Below are 20,354 nucleotides of genomic sequence, written 5' to 3' on the forward strand. Positions count from 1 at the left end.
CCTTGTTGTTTTTGTAGATACAGACTAACACGGCTACCCCCTGATACTTGACACCATGCAAGATTAACACATGGTCTCTGCTCTGCTCTCAGATTCTCCATCGAGAATGGAAAGCAGAATTTGGCCTCCTACATTCACACAAATTTGTGAGATAACAAAAAGGAGGGAATGCATGAAATAAAAGCAGTCTGATGTGTGTCTGCCAGGGAGCTGCCAGAAAGCCTGGAGCGTGTGTTCCCTTCTGGAGCTAAGCGAGCATTCGGAGTGCTTCTTCCGTATTCGGAAAAGGCGAGAACATGGTCCCAATGTGACAGCTGGGGCATTCTGCCCTCAGTGGTCACTCCATGGTGCTCCAAGTGGCTCATATAATTTGCCTTAAAAACAGGAAGAAAGCGCCTATTTGCAGTCAGGTGGTGACTGATCAGCTGCTTATTGCAGAACTGAGTGCACTCATGTGTGCTGCGTGCCTGGCTCAGATCTGTTTAGGGATACAATGACCTCAAGGCAGCCATTTCCCCGTCAAGCCTTATTTCATGGGCTTTCCAAAGACCCAGCTCAACGTAATGCAGAGTAACCCCTAGTCTGAGGAATCCCACTCATTTCAGTGGCACTGCTCCATTGTAGTTCATGAGCAAGATGGGCAGAATCAGGAACTAAATGTTTTTCAGAACTAGACTCAGCGGTGTAACAGACGGGCCTGTTAGCTCCACTGTAGTAAGGCACTAATCAGAAACGTCCACTCACATCCCTCGCTCCCAGAGCCCTGAACATACACGCTTGTCCTCTCAGGCCTCTACCATCCACATCGCTGTCCCTCCTCTCCATACAAAGCACAACTGCTTGGATCACTTACCCTGCCTGCCCCCTCTTGAAGCCTCTCCACCTGTTCCCCTCTTTCTCCACATTGGGGTCAAGGTACTTGTCTTCACTTCATGGGTCTTCGTGACTCTGCACTCACTGCATGCCCACTCCCGCCTCTTGTCCACCAACCCCACCTGCTCTGCTGCGCGAAGGTTGCCAGCCTCCTCCGCCCCCTTGTCAGTTCTCACACAGACCTCCCTGCGCCAGCATCCATACTGCCACCTGCACATGGAACACCCACCCTGAACTGATCCATAAGTCCCCAACCTCTCCATCCCCAGCATCCAGTTCTGCTGCTGCACCCAGGGATTGACAACATTCACAGTGTTATTAATTATCTGTATGACACTAGTGCAGGGGTTGGCAACCTTTCAGAAGTGGTGTGCCGAGTCTTCATTTTTCACTCTGAGTTAAGGTTTCACGTGCCAGTCATCATTTTAACGTTTTTAGAATGTCTCTTTCTATAAGTCTATAACATATAACTAAACTATTGTTGTATGTAAAGTAAATAAAGTTTTTAAAATGTTTAAGAAGCTTCATTTAAAATTAAATTAAAATGCAGAGCCCCCCAGACCGGTGGCCAGGACCTGGGCAGTGTGAGTGCCACTGACAATCAGCTCGGCACGCGTGCCGCCTTCGGCACCCGTGCCATAGGTTGCCTACCCCTGCCCTAGTGCCTAGGAGCCTAGCGCCTAGGAGCCCTAGCCATGGACCAGAACCATGCTAGGTGCTGTAAAAACAGAACAAAAACATGGTCCCTGCCCCATTTTCAAGTTTCGCAAGCCTGACTCTGATCTCACTTGCATAGGTGTGTAAATCAGGGGCAACTCCAATGCAACCGACAGAGAGACACTTGGTGCTAAGAGGTAAAGGTTACATACTGGGCAGACTATGCCATTTTGTGGTTGTACACACCTAGCTCAATTTATCTAAGGTTCTCCTATGGCTCCCATCACCATATCTGAGCACTTCACATGCTGTTGCATTTATTCTCACAACTCTGCCATCAGGCAGGGCAGGGCGATTATCCCCTTCTACAGTTGGGGAACTGAGGCACAGAGAGGCTAAGTGACTTCCCCAAGGTCACAAAAGGAGTTTGTGGCAGAGCAGGTAACTGAACCCAGGATCTCTTAAGTCCCAGCTTGGTGCCCTAACCATTTGACCATCCTCCTTCTCAAGGCTTCATTCTTGATTGGGGCCTCTAGCTGCTACAGTAATCAAAATTATAATAATGTATCTCATTGCCATAAGAATGACTCTACAGATCAGGCCAACGGTCCATATAGCCCAGTATCCTGTCCCTGACATTGGCCAGTGTCAGATGCTTCAGAGGGAATGCACAGAGCAGGGCAATTTTGAATGCTCCACCTCTATTGTCCAGTCCCAGCTTCCGGCAGTTGGAGATTTAGGTACACCCAGAGCATGGGGTTACAACCTTGACCATCTGGACCTATTCTCCAGGAACTTATCTAATTCTTTTTTGAACCCAGTTATACTTCTGGCCTTCACATCATCCCCTGGCAACAAGTTCCATAGGATGACTGTGTGTTGTTTGAAAAAATACTTCCTTATGGTTACTTTAAACCTGCTGCCTATTAATTTCATTGGCAACCCCTGGTTCTTGTGTTATGTGAAGGGATAAATAACTCTTCCTTATTCACTTTCTCCACCCCAGTATGATTTTATAGACCTCTGTCATATCCCCCCTTAGTCATCTCTTTCCTAATTGTACAGTCCCAGATGCTGTGCTGTGATTGTTTTTGTTCTAAACATAAAAAGTCCTTCTGGACTGAGGAAGGAAATTTTTCTTCTCTTGTGGTGGAGATTCTGCATAATATGGGTCTGATCCTGCTTCCACTGAAGCAAATGGCAACCTGCAAACCCCTCTCTCCCCCGCTACACACACTGACTGAAATAGAAGCCTCTCCATTGCCTTGCCCATAGTCACTCACACCAGTGTGGGTGGATGGAACACAACACCACTGGGATATGGTAGTGTTTTGCACCCCCTGTGCACTACAGCAGAGGACTACGCTGGGAGCAGGGCCATGGAGAACCAGGGGCCTAGTGAGAGGTGCCTTAGAAAAGGATCAGAAAGAAAATAACCAAGAAGCTAGGTCAATGCATATTGTCTTTGAAAAAAATGGATTTCAACCCACCTTCCAGGCGATCAAAGCCCAGGACAATGTCGGAGAGGTTCCCATCCCTGCCTTTGGTTTCCAGAGCAGTGATTATACAGCCTAAGGAGATAATCTCCACTTTAACACTGTCTGATTTCAGCAGGAACTTTTCAACAGCCCCTCCTCCTCCCTTCTGGGGCAAGTGTCCAAACACCTCTCTGGTCACTTCTGTCATTTCTCCCCACAGCCGGATGTCTCTGGAAAACAAGAGAGAAACCACACCACCAAGGTAAGCAGACGGCTGAGGACGGGAAATCCGGAGAGCAGAGGCAGCAGCAAGAAAACACACACTGCAAACAGGGCAGAGCTTGGAGCCAGGAAATCACATGATCCTCCCCCAAGCGGGCCAAGCCAGATGAGCAGACAGGGATAGACGGTCCCGTACGTTTTCCTGGCCCCTCTCTGAAGCAGGGAGGCCAGCCAATATTCTGCTAAACAGAAACTAAGCTGCAACCTCATCTACAGCGCGACTATCAGCTGCTCTCCCATTTCAGCAAGCAGGTGAACACTACGGGGTCCAGCAGGCAATGCTGGCTTTGATATAACATGAGCAGCCAGCCATTCAACTCCAGGTGGAGGATTGCATGCTGGGATGTGTAGTTCACACTGCTGGCACCAAGAGGGGGAGCGCTGTAGGCTGTGGTCTGTAGTTTTGAGAGACCTGAGCTAGAATAAAAGAGAAGAGAGACTTTCAAAGTGCAGGATTGCCAACCCCCGGGGTTCAAAAATCTGGAGTCAGACCCTCAAAGTCACCAGACTGGCTTAAAAATCATGAGATTTTACAAAATAATACAGTGTGGGCTCATTTTATTTGCCTTCTGGCATTTGAGTTTTTAGGATACATTCAGATCACATTTCCAAGTTTTTTTCTGCAATCAGGAGGACTAGAAACTTACTGTTGTTTTAAAAGGAAGCTGAGATTCTCCCATAAGCACCTGACTCTGGCAGCTGGGGATTTAAGACAATCACCAAATATGGCAAGCCTCACAATCGAATTGTGAGCATTGGCAACAATGATAACTTGTCTGTGCTGGAGAAGAAAGGCGATCTGCTATGACTTGGAAGTGATATGTATTAGAAATCACATTGCGGACACTCTCCTTCAGCACTGCCAACCCCCATGTATTCTAAATCACGAGTCAGGGCCTCCGAATCATGAGATTTATTAAAATAATAAATGTTCAGGGTTTTTTTGTTTGCCTTCTGGGTTTGTGCCTTTAAAGGGTCACATTCTCAAGGTATTCTCCACAATTGAAGGCTGGAAACTTAATTTTTAAATGAAAGCTGAGATTCCCATTTAATCACAGAACTCCAGGAGCTGGAAATTAAGAAACATACTACATATCATGAGCCTCACAATAAAACCGCGAGAATTGGCAACCGTGATTTTAACTCCTTTGAAGTTGAGATTTTTGGAGAGACAAGGTATACTCTTCTCCCATATCATGGCAATATTTGCCATGCATTATTTAAGCACCATGCAGGTAAACAGCTTGATATTTCTAGGAAGTATGACATTAAGGGAGTAAAATAAGTGTTGAAATATCCCTAGGCCCCAATCCTGTAACACCTGCATCACTTTACTCACATGAGTAGCTCTTCTGAGATCAATGGGGCTACGCATGGAAGTAAAGCAAAGGGGCCATTCACATGGGTTGCAGGATCAGGACCTTAGCTAGTAGATTCCATTGTTTTCAGCATTTGTGTTCTTTAAAATATCACTTGGGCAGTCCCAACTTAAAATCAAGCAGGTGTGACTAGGTTGCAGCATTGAGTAAATCAAAATAAAATCATTATGAAAAACAGAGGCTTTTGTCAATTAATGTCTTGTTATTGATTTTATTAAATTTATAAACTTGATTATCTGTGAAGCATGGACACTGACAGTCTTTATAACAAGCAACAACATCTGGCACATATACACCTCTACCCCTATATAACGCTGTCTTCGGGAGCCAAAAAATCTTACCGCGTTATAGGTGAAACTGCATTATATCAAACTTGCTTTGATCCGCCGGAGTGCGCAGCCCCGCCCCCCCGGAGCACTGCTTTACCATGTTATATCCAAATTCGTGTTATATCAGGTTGCGTTATATCGGGGTAGAGGTGTACTTCTATAGATGTAGTTGCATAATGGCTACACATTTGGAAATGGATGGGAGACGTGGATTTTTGTAAGTCACAGTGTTGATATTTTTGCATTTACATTATCATGATGATTTATCCTTTCTAATAGGAGGTGCCTTGTGGTCCCAATCAGGATAGAGGTCTCATTGTGCTAGGAGCTGTATCAGTGTACAGGTAGACAGTTCCTGCCCCAAACAACTGACTTGCCTGTCACATTCACTTGTGTCTTTGTCAAGAGGAGGGAAGGACAAGGAGGATAACAAAACTAAGATCATGTAGTTACATAGGTCACTACTGTGCAGCCTGATGGCCCCATATACTAGAGGAGCATTAGAAGAATATGAAATAAATACAGCTTTCCCCACTTGCCTTATTACTAGAGCTGGACAGAAGATGGGGGAAAGGGTGTTCATGGAAAATTTTGACAAAAGTTAAAAAAAATAGTTTTTGTTGAAATTCTCCACAGAAATCTTCAGCTTCTCATTGAAACTGAAAAATGTGGGGCTTTGGTTTCTTGATGAAAGGTCAAAATTTTCCATGGAAAAGACACTTTTTGCAGGGGAAAAAAGGTTGCTTCATTTTCTGTCAAAAACCAGTTTTGATGGAAAATATCCTACTAGCCCTACCTATTGCCTGTAAACATAACAGCCAGTCTGGGGTTTGAAGAAAGAGGGCAGTAGCCTCATGGGTTAATTCCAGGAGGACATCCCATGCGTAGTATGGAGCAGCTTGCAACAGATACAGACATCTGGGCCTTCAAGGCTGGCCCCATTGCACTGACTCCCTCACTTCACCAATCAGAGACTTGCAGATCCCTGGTGAGGGCCAGAGTCTAAGGTGATGGTGAGGTGGTAATTGGTGCTGAGTAGCACAGACAAGCAATGAGCCAGGGAAACAACCCTAGCAGCGGTATCTTGAATGGACTGGAAGGTGAAGGGGGTTGGGGTACATATCTGTGTGTGAAAGAGATAGATTTAGCTCTATGAACAGAAAGAAAAGGACAGGCCTTGCTTCCAGGACTCTGAGGTATTATGGATAGGGCTGTGCATGGCCTTATCAGGAGAGGAAGCTGGCCTGCTGGTTGGAACTAGGGCAGCCAGGCCTAGTGACCAGAGCCCAATTCAAGAGTCAAATTACCAAGTCCAGGGAATGAGTCAGAGCATCAGCTGGACCAAGACCAAGGCCATAGCCACAGGTATGAAATGCTACTGAGCAACCAGACCTGCTGCAGGGTTTGAGAATGTGCCTGCAGGAGCCTTCAGCCAATCAGGAGGCCAGGTTCATTAGCTGAATCAGCTGAGGGCAATGAGCTGGGTCTGTTCAGCCCTGGGTCCCTGACAGTAGGAGAAAGGGTTGGGGCTGTGGACTTGTTTGGGCAAGAGAGAAGGAGAGGGGAAAAAGGGATAGAGGGAGGAGGAGAAAGTGGCACAGAGAAGAGCCGTGTGCTGAGATGAGGACAGATACTGGCTAAACACAGTTAGGGGAGAGGAACCAGTGGATTGGGCAGGAGCAGGTAGTGAGCTGATATAGACAAGAACAATCAAGCATGTTGGCTGGAGCAACTAGGTAACCAGGCAAAAGCAAAACTGCAGAAGCAAGGGATCCTATTGCAGGCAGGAGAAGCCTCTGGGGAGCTGGCCTGGTGGCCAGCTGGCCAATGTAACGGTGATGACAGACAGTACCATGATCAGGAGTGGGCTGCAGATGTTGCTGCTGCAGTCACTATGGTAACACAAACAGATATTTATTGAGTGGTGATGCTGGAGGAAGAGCAATGTGTGCGAGGTATTATTATGGCAGCCAATGGATCATCCCCTAATTTCATTAACATCACAACCTGAGGCTGCAGACTTCCTGCCACTTATCTCCAACAAGCAGGTGGGAAGAGAACCCTTTCAAATCCACATGCCCCTGTCTGGGGCAGCCCATCCCAGCCTCTGTAGTGCTCATCAGGCCCCACCACTCAGCCTGGATGGGGAACTGCTGTGTTTCAGTTAGTGGGGTTCCTTGCCTGGTGAGTTTGAGGCCAGCACTGAATTGGGATTAGTCAAGGCTGTGGTTGGGTGTCCCCAGGGCGGGGAATGATGTGGACTGGTAGCAGGAGACTGACAGAGCTCAGCCAGTGTTTGCTCAGCTCTCCACTCCACCTCCACACACCGTGGCCCAAGTGACTAAAAAGACTGGTCACAAGAGGCACCGGATCAAACATAAACATCCCTCTCTGGGTATTAAGAAGCTCTGCTTTACTCCACAAAACTCAAACTCGCCCACAGTCCTTGGCCATGCAGTGTCCGGTCAGTGAACTCCACACCAATAACCAGGGCCGCTCCTGTTTCCCCAGAGCTCCCTGTCCTGGCTGCTGCTGGCAAAGCCCCTGCCTCTCACTCCCTTGTGACTGACAGCCCCTCGCGGCTGACTGTCCCCCTGATCTGATTCTGAACAGACTGCCTGGCTCAGGGGGGGCCTCTGAGTGGGGCAGCAGAAGGAAGGGCTGTGGGATTCCTTTGGGGCCGCACTGAAAGGGTATACACCCTACCACAGAGAGCTGCTCGGGTGGGTTGTTTGTGCAGAAGGAGGGGTTGTGGGGCTATTTGTTTGGATACCCTGGAATGAGAAGGCTGCTGGCTTTGATGCGGTAGGCATTTGGGGAGTATGTGGGTGGAGGTAGCTCAGCTCTGGGGAGTGGGTTGTTAATGTTCCCAGAGGATGGTTTTTAGCAGTATGGCTGAGGTAACTGGGATTTGTTCTTGTTACCCCATTCTGAGACCCGGCCCATCCTCATTAAGGACCTGAACCAGAGCCCATTAAATCAGTGGGAGTTTTTCCACTGTTCTTCAGTGGGCCCTGAGTCAGGCACTAAGAAGTGGGATGAAGCTTGAGTGGGCTCCATTGGACTTTAGGAGGAAAGTTAACAGAAAGAGATGAACAGCTGGGGGTTTGGGAACCCTGGTTACTAGTGAAGAACAAAGGACTGGTCTAATAGGTCTAGAGGTACTGAGAGATGCCTGGGCATCCTTCATTTAGGGACACATGCTGCCAGAACAAGGTTTGTTCTTATGAAAGGAGGGTCTCAGCCATCCTGCCTGACAAATGCTGTGAGAAGAGCTATGGGGAAGCAGGACCTTACTACAGACAGAGGGCATCTTGTTAGTTAAGCTTAGGCTTTAGAATGCATGTTATGATTTTATTTTATATGTAACCCTTTCTTTCTATTAATCGGACTTGCTGCTTCTCCCATCTCCATACTTTGTTAAATAAACTTATTCTTGTTTTCACTACAAAAGATGATAAGTGCTGTGTGTGAAGTGGAGCGACAATACTGAGGGGACACGGTGCCGTTCCTGGGGGAACAGCGGGTCTGGCAATGCTGTGAGTGTCCCGTGGCACAGGGGCTGGGCACTGTAGGAGGCTGCTTGGAGGGCTCAGGGGTTGGACTGTGCCTATCGCTGACCTGCAGGAGGGACAGTAGTGCCCACGTGGGCTGAGAAGGGAGTGCTTGAGTTGCTAAGGGCAGGTGGTAGTGAGGTGCCTCACATCCTGGGCACCCCCCATCGCCCGGAACCATCATAAAATCATAGAATATCAGGGTTGGAAGGGACCTCAGGAAGTCATCTAGTCCAACCCCCTGCTCCAAGCAAATCACAGTAATTCCATCCCTATTCAGCAAAGCCCCTGTGCACATGACTAAATGCCATAGACTCCAATGGGGTTTAAGCGCTTTGCTAAATCCCGTATTCGGGACAACCCTTGTGGAAAAGTCCTATATAATTGCATAGGGATTAAATCAATAAGGTTCTATAGAAATGTATCACCATTCTATAGAAATTACTCTCAACACTTTTCCAATTTAATAGAAAATGATAACCTTTCTCTAGATTTTTGGATCCATCCTATAGAATGTAATAGAGAATTCTAATGTTCTGTTCTATACTGCTGACACTAGGAGAACTGTTTGTGATTAGCAAACGTGCTCTGTGATCTGTAGCTTGGTGAGGAAGTGGTGATGGAGACTGTGGCTTTTGTAACATTAAAGGAGTTGATATTCTGATTTAGTTCTATGATTCATTTCAAGGAGGGTCTGGGTTCATCTGCTTATCTAACATTATCATCAGTAATTCATTCATGCTCTCTGTGTTCCCCACCCAACCATACAAGGGCCCACAGTGATGCTCAAAGGAGTGAGTGGGTGGCAACACCATTGTACTATATTTGATCAAATACCATAAATTAGCGATTTACAATTTTCAAGCGTCTTCTGGTTACAGGTTAACCAGAATGGGAAATAACCTGCCAGCTCACTCCTACCACTGAGTCACATGGAAATTTTAAATTAAATTAAATTAATGGAGATATCCTATCTCCTAGAACTGGAAGGGACCTTGAAAGGTCATCAAGTCCAGCCCCCTGCCTTCACTAGCAGGACCAAGTACTGATTTTTTGCCCCAACTGGCCCCCTCAAGGATTGAACTCACAACCCTGGGTTTAGCAGGCCAATGCTCAAACCACTGAGCCATCCCTCCCCCCAAGACTGAGGGAGGAACTGCTCCCTTTGTTCCTGGTTCCTTCAGAGTTCAGAGAAACAGGACTTTGTATGTTCTTTGTAAATAAGTCAGGTATTTCATTGATGCAGTTTTATCACCAATTTCTATTTCCAACTGGACCATCCCCAGGGCCCTGAACTTTGACTAGCTGCTTGGGAGCAGGGTAGGGTGACCAGGTGTCCGGTTTTGGACCGGAACACCTGGTCAAAAAGGGATCCTGAAAGCTCCGGTCAGCACCACTGACTGGGCCCTTGACTGTCCGGTTCGCGGTGCCGTGCAGCAGGGCTGGCAGGCTCCCTGCTAGCCACCATGCCATGTGGCTCCCAGGTCGGGAAGCAGCCAGCATGTCCGGCTCCTAGCCTTAGGGGTAACTAGGGGGGTCTGCATGCTGCCCCATTCCCCGCCCTCAGCTGCAGCTCCTATTGGCTGGATCAGAGCAGGGGAGGAACTAGTGTGAGCAAGAATCACGAGCGCTCAGCAGGTGGCTGTTGAGGGGTCGCGTGGTGTGCACCTCTCCCGCTGCTGCTCGGCCCCTTCTCCTCGCACGGCTGGGCTTGAGACGCGGCGCATGCCCTGCAGCGATCCGCGGTCTATCTGTCACCCCATCGCCAGCACCCAGGAGTTCAATCTATGTGCATCCCCATCTCTGAATGCTGTGAATGGGGCTGCACCTCAATCCCCTCACTGCATCCCTCCCCGTCCCAACCCCCCCGCACCTCCATCCTCCATCACTGCATCCCTCCCCGTCCCATCCCCCCCTGTCCCCCATCCCCCTCACTGTATCCCTCCTTGTCCCAACCCCCTACATCCCATCCCCCTCACTGCATCCCTCCCCATCCTATCCTGTCCTGCCCCCCACACCTACCCATCCCAGCCCTGTACCTCTTACAGCGCTCTCCCACCCATCCTCTCCACCTCCCAGAGCTGCCACCCCTGTGTTCCTCACCCCCCACACCTCTGCCACCTCCATACACTGCTACACTCCCATTATGTCCCTATACACCCTTGTGCCCCCCACATCCTCATGCACCTGTAGCCTTCTGCCTCCCCCTGCATTCCCATCCACCCCACATATCCCCCCACCCCTCCTCTCTCCTTCACTGCCCCCTCTCACCCCCACCCTCCTCGGCTTCTTTCCCTCCCCATCCTTTCTCCTCCACCCCCCACCCCATCTTTTCCCCTCCAGCCAACTCTCCTCCCTTCCCAGTTGGGTGATTTAGGCAGCCCCTGGAAAAGTGTATGAAAAAGTGTCTCTGTGTAGGTAAGTGTAATAAATGATGGGGGGGGGTGGAAGCTCCTTTTTATGGACACCCAGCCAGCAGCTATAAAATCCCTCTTAGTAGCTGTTCTCTAATTGCTCTACCTGTAAAGGGTTAAAAAGTCTCACTGCTATGCATAGGTAAAAGGAACTAAGTGGACACCTGACCAAAAGAGCCAATGGGAAGGCTAGAACTTTTTAAAATTAAAAAAAGATTCCCCCTTTGTCTGTCTGTTGTTCTCAGGGAAAGTCAGACAGGGCAGTTATGACAAATCCTCAGTATCATACCTAAAAACGACTCATTTAAAACCCCAAATATGTAAGTAGATCAGAAAATGTCTAAAAAGATGCGATTAGGTTTATCTCTTTTTATTTCTTTATGGATTGTGAACTCCTCTGTGCTAACCCCGGGTGCTTTTGTTTTGCTTGTAACCTTTAAGCGGGACCCCAAGAAAGATATTCTTGGTGCTTAATCCTTGTAGTTATTCTTTTAAAATCTAGCAATAGCCTAAGTTTCCAGATGTATTTTCTTTCTTTTTTTTTTTTAAATAAAATTTATCTTTTTAAAAACAAAATTGGATTTTTGTTTCTTAAAAGGTTTGTGCACATGTTGTTTAATTAGCTGGTGGCAATAGCTAATTTCCCCTTTTTTTTCTTTCTCAGCTCTTCCCTGGAGGGGTGTGTGTGAAAGGGCTTGAGGGTACCCCACAGAAAGAAATTCCCAAGTGCGCCTTCCTGGGCTCTCAAAGGGGTTCTGCACTTGGGTGGTGGCAGCATCTACCAATCCAAGGTCAAAAAAAAGCTGTAACCTTGGAAGTTTAATACAAGCCTGAAGTGGCCAGTATTAATTTTTAAAATCCTTGTGGGCCCCCACCTTCTGCACTCGAAGTGCCAGAGTGGGGAATCAGCCTTAACAGCAAGTATGTACATGCATGCATTGTATGTGTGTAAGAGACGGTGTCTCTTTGTGTAGGGAGGTACATGTATTGCCGCATGTGTGCATATCTGTGTGAATAAAATTTGCAGCCTAACTCTTTGACTTTTATTCCTTTTGCTGGCTTGCACACAAAAAAATTGATGACATAAAATATGTCTGTATTAATTTCATAACAAGTTTTTAAAAGAGAAGGGAACTCTAAAAGAAATGTATTATTTCTTAAAAAATGAATGTTGTTGACTAATAATTGCAGAAGAGCCGACGGATCAGACATGTCTCCCCGCCTTTGTCTAGCGACATTATAAACTCTGTGTTGCAGACTCTCTCTGTTTATGTCTATGTCCAGCACCTTCCACCCTGCAGCCCTGATCTTAGTTGGGGTCTCTAGGCACAAAACAACAATTGTAATATTAAATAACGTGGAAGTATGTGTGTTAGTGCATGCTAGATATGTACACATAAATGCACGTGTGTATCTGCGTGTAAGTGTGGGAGTCAGTTTCTACAGATTTATGATGAGATAACTGGCTCTGTGGATGAGGGGAAAGCAGTGGATGTGTTATTCCTTGACTTTAGCAAAGCTTTTGATACGGTCTCCCACAGTATTCTTGCTGCCAAGTTAAAGAAGTATGGGCTGGATGAATGGACTGTAAGGTGGATAGAAAGCTGGCTAGATAGTCGGGCTCAACGGGTAGTGATCAATGGCTCCATGTCTAGTTGGCAGCCAGTTTCAAGCGGAGTGCCCCAAGGGTCGGTCCTGGGGCCGGTTTTGTTTAATATCTTTATTAATGATCTGGAGGATGGTGTGGACTGCACTCTCAGCAAGTTTGCCGATGACACTAAACTAGGAGGCGTGGTAGATACACTAGAGGGTAGGGATCGGATACAGAGGGACCTAGACAAATTAGAGGATTGGGCCAAAAGAAACCTGATGAGGTTCAACAAGGACAAGTGCAGAGTCCTGCACCTAGGACGGAAGAATCCTATGCACTGCTACAGACTAGGGACCGAGTGGCTAGGTAGCAGTTCTGCAGAAAAGGACCTAGGGGTCACAGTGGACGAGAAGCTGGATATGAGTCAACAGTGTGCTCTTGTTGCCAAGAAGGCTAACGGCATTTTGGGCTGTATAAGTAGGGGCATTGCCAGCAGATCGAGGGACGTGATCGTTCCCCTTTATTCGACATTGGTGAGGGCTCATCTGGAGTACTGTGTCCAGTTTTGGGCCCCACACTACAGGAAGGATGTGGAAAAATTGGAAAGAGTCCAGCGGAGGGCAACAAAAATGATTAGGGGTCTGGAGCGCATGACTTATGAGGAGAGGCTGAGGGAACTGGGATTGTTTAGTCTCCAGAAGAGAAGAATGAGGGGGGATTTGATAGCAACCTTCAACTACCTGAAGGGGGGTTCCAAAGAGGATGGAACTCGGCGGTTCTCAATGGTGGCAGATGACAGAACAAGGAGCAATGGTCTCAAGTTGCAGTGGGGGAGGTCTAGGTTGGATATTAGGAAACACTATTTCACTAGGAGGGTGGTGAAGCACTGGAATGCGTTACCTAGGGAGGTGGTGGAGTCTCCTTCCTTGGAGGTTTTTAAGGCCCGGCTTGACAAAGCCCTGGCTGGGATGATTTAGTTGGGAATTGGTCCTGCTTTGAGCAGGGGGTTGGACTAGATGACCTCCTGAGGTCCCTTCCAACCCTGATATTCTATGATTCTATGATATTCTATGATTCTATGATTTATATAGGTATCTGGACTGGTGCATTTTTGTGGTTGTGCTCTATGGATTTGTATTTGGGCTTCAGGAGTGGTCTTTAATGGACCCATTGCAGATGTGATAATGTGTGGTCCTAATTCCACACATAAAATTACAATAACTTTAGTAAACAAAAAACATGGAGCTGGTTAAGAAAAATGGGAAGAGAGGAGGGAATGAATCATGAAAACCTTTGTGAAATTTCATTTTTTTAAAAATTACCCTTTTTGATTATTTTGCTGCCAGCTCTAGCATCCTGTAACAAATAAAACCTGAACTTAGCATAACACATCTGTCAAAACAATAACTATGCCTGTTTGGGCCTTGCAGTGACAATGAGCAGGTGAGAGAGGGTGGGGGAGAGCATGCGATGGAGGGAGGGGGGATGGAGTGAGCAGGGGCGGGGCCTCAGGGAAGGGCGGGGGAAAGGGTGTTCCGTTTTCTGGCATTAGAAGGCTGGCAATCCTAGAGCAGGAGGGAAGCTGCCCAGCTCTCCAGGGCGGCAACTGGCCTCTACCTGCCCAGCTTTCTTGTCAATTTCACAGCTTCTGCCGTAGACACTGAGGCCTTGTCTACACTACAGAATTATGTCACCAAAAATTATGACACTTTAATTAAAGCGCTGTTGTATGTCCACACTATGCTCCTTGTGTCGGCAGAGTGCACCACACCAGCAACTCTTGCATTGACACAGAGTGCAGTGCACTATAGATAGCTATCCCACTGTGCAACTGGCTGCAAGATGCTTTGGGAAGGATTTGCAATGCCTCATGGGGCAGGCACAGCCTCACATGATGCAGATTTCTCAATCCCATTGTTCCATGGGCATCCTACTAGATTACCAGACACTTTTCAACTGAAGGGGGGCGGGGGCGAGTGTGTGACAGGGAGCGTGCGTATGTGTCTGAGGGAGAGACAGAGTGTGTGTCAGGGCGAGTGTGTGTGAGAGTGAGGGGAGTGAGTGTGTAGGCACCATGTCTCTAAGTTCAGACAGTCGCCCAAAGCAACCAGTCCTGAGGCAGGGGGAGGGGGATATCCCCGACACCAGCCCCCACCTCCCTCTCTGGCTCTGCATAGCACAGCAGTCTCTCTCTCTCTCTCACTCACACACACACATATCCACCCCTGCCTACTTGCCTCTGTGTTCCTAGTGTGGGAGAGAGCAGCATTCCACATGAATGATTTGCTCTTTGTTGCCAGAGGTGAGCAGCACGGTCAGCTGCCAGAACTTCACTGAGCTTTGGAAGGGAAGGGGGGCATGCTTGTGTAACAGGAATGCAGGGCAGCCGTTCAAAACAGTGCGCAGAGCAGTCATGGCGGGCATTGTGGGAGGCCAGTGATGGCGATGTAATGAACAGCAGTGTCTACACTGACACTTTGTCACTTTAAGTTTGCTGCAAAAACCCCTGTGCCTCTCATCGAGGTGGTTATATTTTGTTGCCAAAACTGAAGAGTTTTGTCACCAAAAGTGTCGTTGCAGTGTGTACACCTCCACTGTTTCGTTGCCAAAAGCTGCCTTTTGGTGACAAAACTCTGCAATGTAGACAAGATCTGACATAATTAGGTCGACATAAGGCAGCTTATGTCGACCTACCTGTGTCGTGTAGACCAGCCCTCAGTTGCTATAGGAATTGGTACTTTTCTTTTGAGCTACACAATAGCTTAACGTTCTTGTCGTTTGCTTTACTGTGGCTGTGCTGAGCCTGTGCCTCACTTATTCTTTTTTGTTACATATTCCTCAGCATCTGAATTTCCCTTATTTTCCATCCTAGTTAATTTTTAATCTAATCCATCCTAGGACATTGAAGGGTGAGAAAAGAAAAGCAACTGTAAGGGGACTGTTGCCCCCTTACTAACATTCAGTGGGGGTGTTTTGGTTGGCTGCTCCCAGCACTAAAAGGGGAAGGGGGGATGGGAAATCAGGACCCTGAGACTGACAGTCCACAGGAACAATGGCGAGAGGCCAATGCTCCAGATCAGCCTGATTGACAGGGCGGGCAGGCTAATCAGCATAACAGGAGGCCAGGGGGGGTCCCGTCCTCCTTGTGAACTGGAATGGCCTGAGTCAGACAGAGTGGGGCCGAGCTAAGCTGCTGGAAGCAGAGCTGCAGCCCCAAAGCCAGAGCACAGCCCAGAGAGAGCCGACCTGCAGCAACCAGAGCCAGAGGGGCCAGACAAGCAGCCGGGAAGCAGGTCAGAGCTGGGAGCAGAGTCACAGAAGCAGCCTGCAGAGCCGACCTGTCCTGGGGGCAGAGCTGCAGCAACCAAAGCCAGAGGGGCCAGAGAAGCAGCCCAGGGAGCTGGAGGCAGAGCAGCAGCAGCAGCCGTGCTGAGGCAGAGTGGGGCTGGAGCTGGAGCTGTCCGGAGCTGGGTGCGGTGAGCACCTGAGGAGAGGAGGGGGACCCTGAGCAGCAGGCCCAGCGCAGGGAGACACCTCAGCCAAGAGGCTCTGCAGGCCAGACTCGGAGGGGATCATATCCCCGACCGGGCGGGGGCAACGCTGGGAAAAAGGGTCCTGCCACCTAGAGCCTGAGAGCGTGTGGCCACCGCCAGAGCAAGTGTGCGACCCGCAGCGTCTCTGCAGCACAGCCAGGGCCTGAGAAGGAGCCTGGGACCTACAAGGAACAGCCTGTGACCTGCCCTGACGTTCCAGAGACACTGTTTGTGATGTTCCCAGCCACAGAGCAGGGTGATGTGTTTTCCTTCAACCTTTCTCATTTTTCCTTATTCTTTTTTAAAATTAATTGTTAATTAAAGAACTTGTATTTGCTTTAAATTGTATGAAATGATCAGTGGGTCAGGGAGGTGCCCAGTGCAAAGAGAGTACCCCAGAGTAGGGACACGCTAGCCCCTGTCCTGGGTGACCACAGCAGGGTTGGGGGTCGAGACCCCCAGGAATCCTGGGCCCAGCCTTGTCGGGGTTTACGAGGACTCTGCCAGACAGGAGAGTGGAAGGGGAGCCCTCGAGGGCAGGGAGGCCTCTGGGTAAGGGAAGTGGGAGCAAGGACTCGGATCCTTTCGCTAGCCCACTTCACCGGGGTAGTACAGAAGCCAGGAAAGTTTCCCACGATAGCGGGACCATTCCCCCGCTTACATAATGTACAAAGAGGAAGGATTGTTTGTGGCTAAAGTGTTAGACTGGGTGGGATAGAATGCTAGCTCTAGCACCTTCCTCATTTAGGTAACTGCATACCAGAAGATTACAAACTTGATCAGAAGCAATTAACCTCTTATGGTGAGATTGACGCTTGGGGCAGCAATGACTGGGCTAATGAGGTAATTAGCTCAATAAGGGAAGATATATAGCTGGCAGGAACAGGCAGTAAGGGGGAAGTTCAGAGTGAGCTGAATGGAAGGGCTCCCCTGACATATGCCTGTATTATGTTCAGTAATGTTGGGAATCTAAAGATACATGGTGGGAGGGATGGACTGTGTATGTATTGTAAGAGACAACCCAAATGGGCCAGGCCATGCAGCACATCAGGTAGCTAAGGGAGTGCTGTGTGGGTCTGGGACTTGGAAAATCTGGATTAAATTTCCAGTTCTGCTGCTGACTCCCTGTGATCTTGAGAAGTCACTTCAGGCCAGATATTCAGGTGTATAAAAAGCTGATAGGTGCCTAATGAGAATTTTTTCTAAAGCAATAAAATGAGCTAGATGCCTTCATCCCATTTAAATCAATAGGATTAGACCCCTACCTTCCTCAGATGTTTCTGAAATTCCCACTAGGCACCAATCTGCAATGTTAAGTGCCCAAATAACTTTGAAAATCTGGGTCTTCATCTCTCTGTCCTTCAGGTATAAAATGGGGATAGTAATCCTTGTTTTGTCTAGAATTTTTTTCTCTTATGTGCATGTACAGCCCCAGCACAAAGGGGTCCTGCTCCCAGTTGGGGTATGGTAGCACTATTATAATAATAAAACTGTTAAAAGTAGTTCAAGAATTGGTATATTCAGTGCCAGAGAGAACCATGAAACTCCCCAAGGTACACTGCTGCATCAGAAAAGGGGATTTTGGGGGAGGGGTGTGGTAAATAACCTACGTGGTATCTTTCCTTTGAAAGAATACAAGCGTTTAAAGCCTACCCACCACAGAGCGTCAATAGAGATCCACTAAGTTTTTCTCTTTGTAATTAGTTTGGTTTCAAGAATTACTGTGCACCCTTAGAGAACTTCTGGGACATTGATTTAAAGATCAAAGGGACAATTCTGTGGGAGTTTTACCTGAGCGAGGAATGGAGAGATGCATTCCCTAGGGGATGGATGGGTCTGGAAGCAATGCTCCTGTGTTGTTGTTAAGGAGGCCTCAATGGCCACCGTTCTCTGATATGAAGAGATGCGGAGGATGATCTGAGGTCAGATGCACTCCCCTATACTAGCATTACCTGCTGGAGCATAAACAAAATTAGAGAATTAAAATTTAGCTTAAGTTTGGCTATAGAAACATGTACTATAAAGGAAGACCCAAACTAGACCGTAAAAAAGAGCTTTTCAAGAAGTGACTTATAAGGCCAGAAGGAATGAAGTGGGGAAAGTGTCTGGTTCAAAGAATAACTAACAAAATAAGGGGAAACTTCTAAAAAGGCAGCCTTGGACCAATAGGGGTGACTGCAGATGGGTTTAAATAAGACACAGTATCTATCTTCAAAGGAGCCGACATGGCCCTTCTCACCCCACATACCAGTGTTATCTCAAAAATTAGGAAAAACTGTTGGTCAGCAAGGAGGAGGGGAAGAGAGAGGGAGGAAAGGCCTTGGGGAGAAAGGAAGTTGTAAATCTTATCTGGATTCAGACTGGAAAAAAAGGATAACCTGTCTCAAACTGGTCTTTAGATGAAGCCAAACATTGGCAATGACATCACTTGTTTGTTAAAGGGTTCATGGTTAATACCTGCCTGACCACAATGAGGATTTTCACACACACACACACCCGCCCCGGGGGTTTAGCACATTTGTAAGTATCTTGATCCAAATGCTTATAAATGTCTTGTTACTGTTTGGATGTAGTAAATTGCTGCTTATTTAGTCTTTATAGACATGTTTAAATCTTAATGCCAATTGCTGTAATAAAGGAATTTATGGTTAAATTAGTGTTCTGGTAATATCCTGCATAAATAATAATTCCAACACCTTCCAATGAACCACACAGCAGAAATGGGGGTGAGTGGCCTCAGAAGAGAACATCATCAGGTCATTCTCCTTTATGGAGGAGCAATGCTAGGGGCATAGGATAACTAAGAACTCACCTATCTGGATTGGGGAAGCATGCACAACCAGACCATGCCATCAGGACACTGGCAGGCTAAATGCCAGCTCTAGCCCAGGCTGCAGTCATTAGCTAAGAATGGAAACACATAGGTGAACCGGTCTAGTTTCCAGCTATGTTAGTTTTGCTCAAAATAGGTATTAGTCATATAAGAGTGTATTGAGTGTTTAGACTCTATGAAACGTTTGTAAGTTGCTGCATGCATTCGTCCCACTTATAATGTCGCCATAGGCGTGCGCAGCCCATTTCATTAGGGTGTGCACCCAGGGAGCCCTGCCCTAGTCCCGCCCCCATCCACTCTCTCCTACTTCCCCCCTCAGAACCCCCAACCTCCCCTGCTCCTTGTCCCCTGACTACCCCCTCCTGGGACCCCTGCCCCTAACTGCCCCCCAGGACTCCACCCCCTATTTAAACCTCCCTGCTCCTTGTCCCCTGACTGCCCCCCAAGGACCCTACTCCCTACCTGTCCCCTGACTGCCCCGACCCTTATCCACACCCTCTCCCCCAGACAGACCCCCAGGACTCCCACGCCTATCCAACTGCTCCCCACCCCCTGACAGGACCCCCAGAACTCCCAACTCCTACAAGCCCCCCCTGCTCCCTGCCTGCCCCAACCCCTTTCCACACCCCTGCCTCCTGACAGCCCCCCCCAGAACTCCTGACTCATCCAATCCCCCCCAGCTCCTTGTCCCCTGACCACCCCCTCCAGAGTTCCCCCCACTAACTCCCCCCCCAGGACCCTCCTTGCTCCCTGTCCCCTGACTGCCCTGACCCCTATCCACCTCCCGCCCCCTGAGAGACCCTGGGACTCCCATGCCCCATCCAACCCCCCCTGCTCCCTAACCACCCCTCCCCGGATCTCACCCCTTATCCAACCCCCCTGGCCCCAGACCCCTTACCATGAGATGAGGCTCCTAGCCTCCCCGCGGAGCCAAACACTGCCCCGTAGGAGCGTGCAGCCCCGGCCCCCAGAGCACTGCGCGCAGTGGCATGGCTCCAGGGGAGGGGGGAGCGTGTCTGACGCCCCGGTCCCCAGAGCGCTGCGCACGCAGCGGCATGGCTCCAGGGGAGGGGGGAGCGTGTCTGCTTCACCGCGGAGCTAAACGCTGCCCTGTGGGAGCGTGGAGCCCCGGCCCCCAGAGCACTGCGCGCGCGGCAGCATGACTCCAGAAGAGGGGGGGAGGCGGGGGAGGGGCCGGCGGCTTGCTGCGCTCGGCCGGGCGCTCCGGCCGAGGAGTGTGGACCCTGCGGCTTGCCGCGTCAGGGAGTGGAGCCATTTGCCCACCCCTGCATTAGGGTGTACCTGGGCACACCCGGCACACCCCGTGTGCACGCCTATGAATGTCGCTATTCCATGCTATAAGAAAATATGGTTTTTGCTTTATAACTTTGAAAACATTTGCTCTGAACTTATGAACCCAGGTATGGGAAT

General features: G+C 48.7%; 1 protein-coding gene across 3 annotated transcripts in view; it reads right to left on the minus strand.

The window, feature by feature from the left end:
• Positions 1-20,354, minus strand: part of GALM (galactose mutarotase) — a 60,264-nt gene that overhangs the window by 26,983 nt on the left and 12,927 nt on the right. The window contains exons 2-3 of one of the 3 annotated variants that reach the window (XM_026657714.2): positions 17,882-18,045; positions 3,021-3,238 (exon numbers count right to left, since the gene is read on the minus strand). In XM_026657714.2, coding sequence (XP_026513499.1) covers positions 3,021-3,216 — 196 coding nt within the window. In that variant the 5' untranslated portion in view covers positions 3,217-3,238; positions 17,882-18,045. Of the gene's footprint in view, positions 1-3,020; positions 3,239-3,426; positions 3,595-17,881; positions 18,046-20,354 lie in introns of those variants that run through there. The other 2 variants (XM_026657711.2, XM_026657710.2) reach the window with 2 other exon arrangements.

Source organism: Terrapene carolina, unplaced genomic scaffold, assembly GCF_002925995.2.
Source record: "Terrapene carolina triunguis isolate 2854851 unplaced genomic scaffold, T_m_triunguis-2.0 Scaffold275, whole genome shotgun sequence".
In the NCBI taxonomy this organism is placed as follows: Eukaryota; Metazoa; Chordata; order Testudines; family Emydidae; genus Terrapene; species Terrapene triunguis.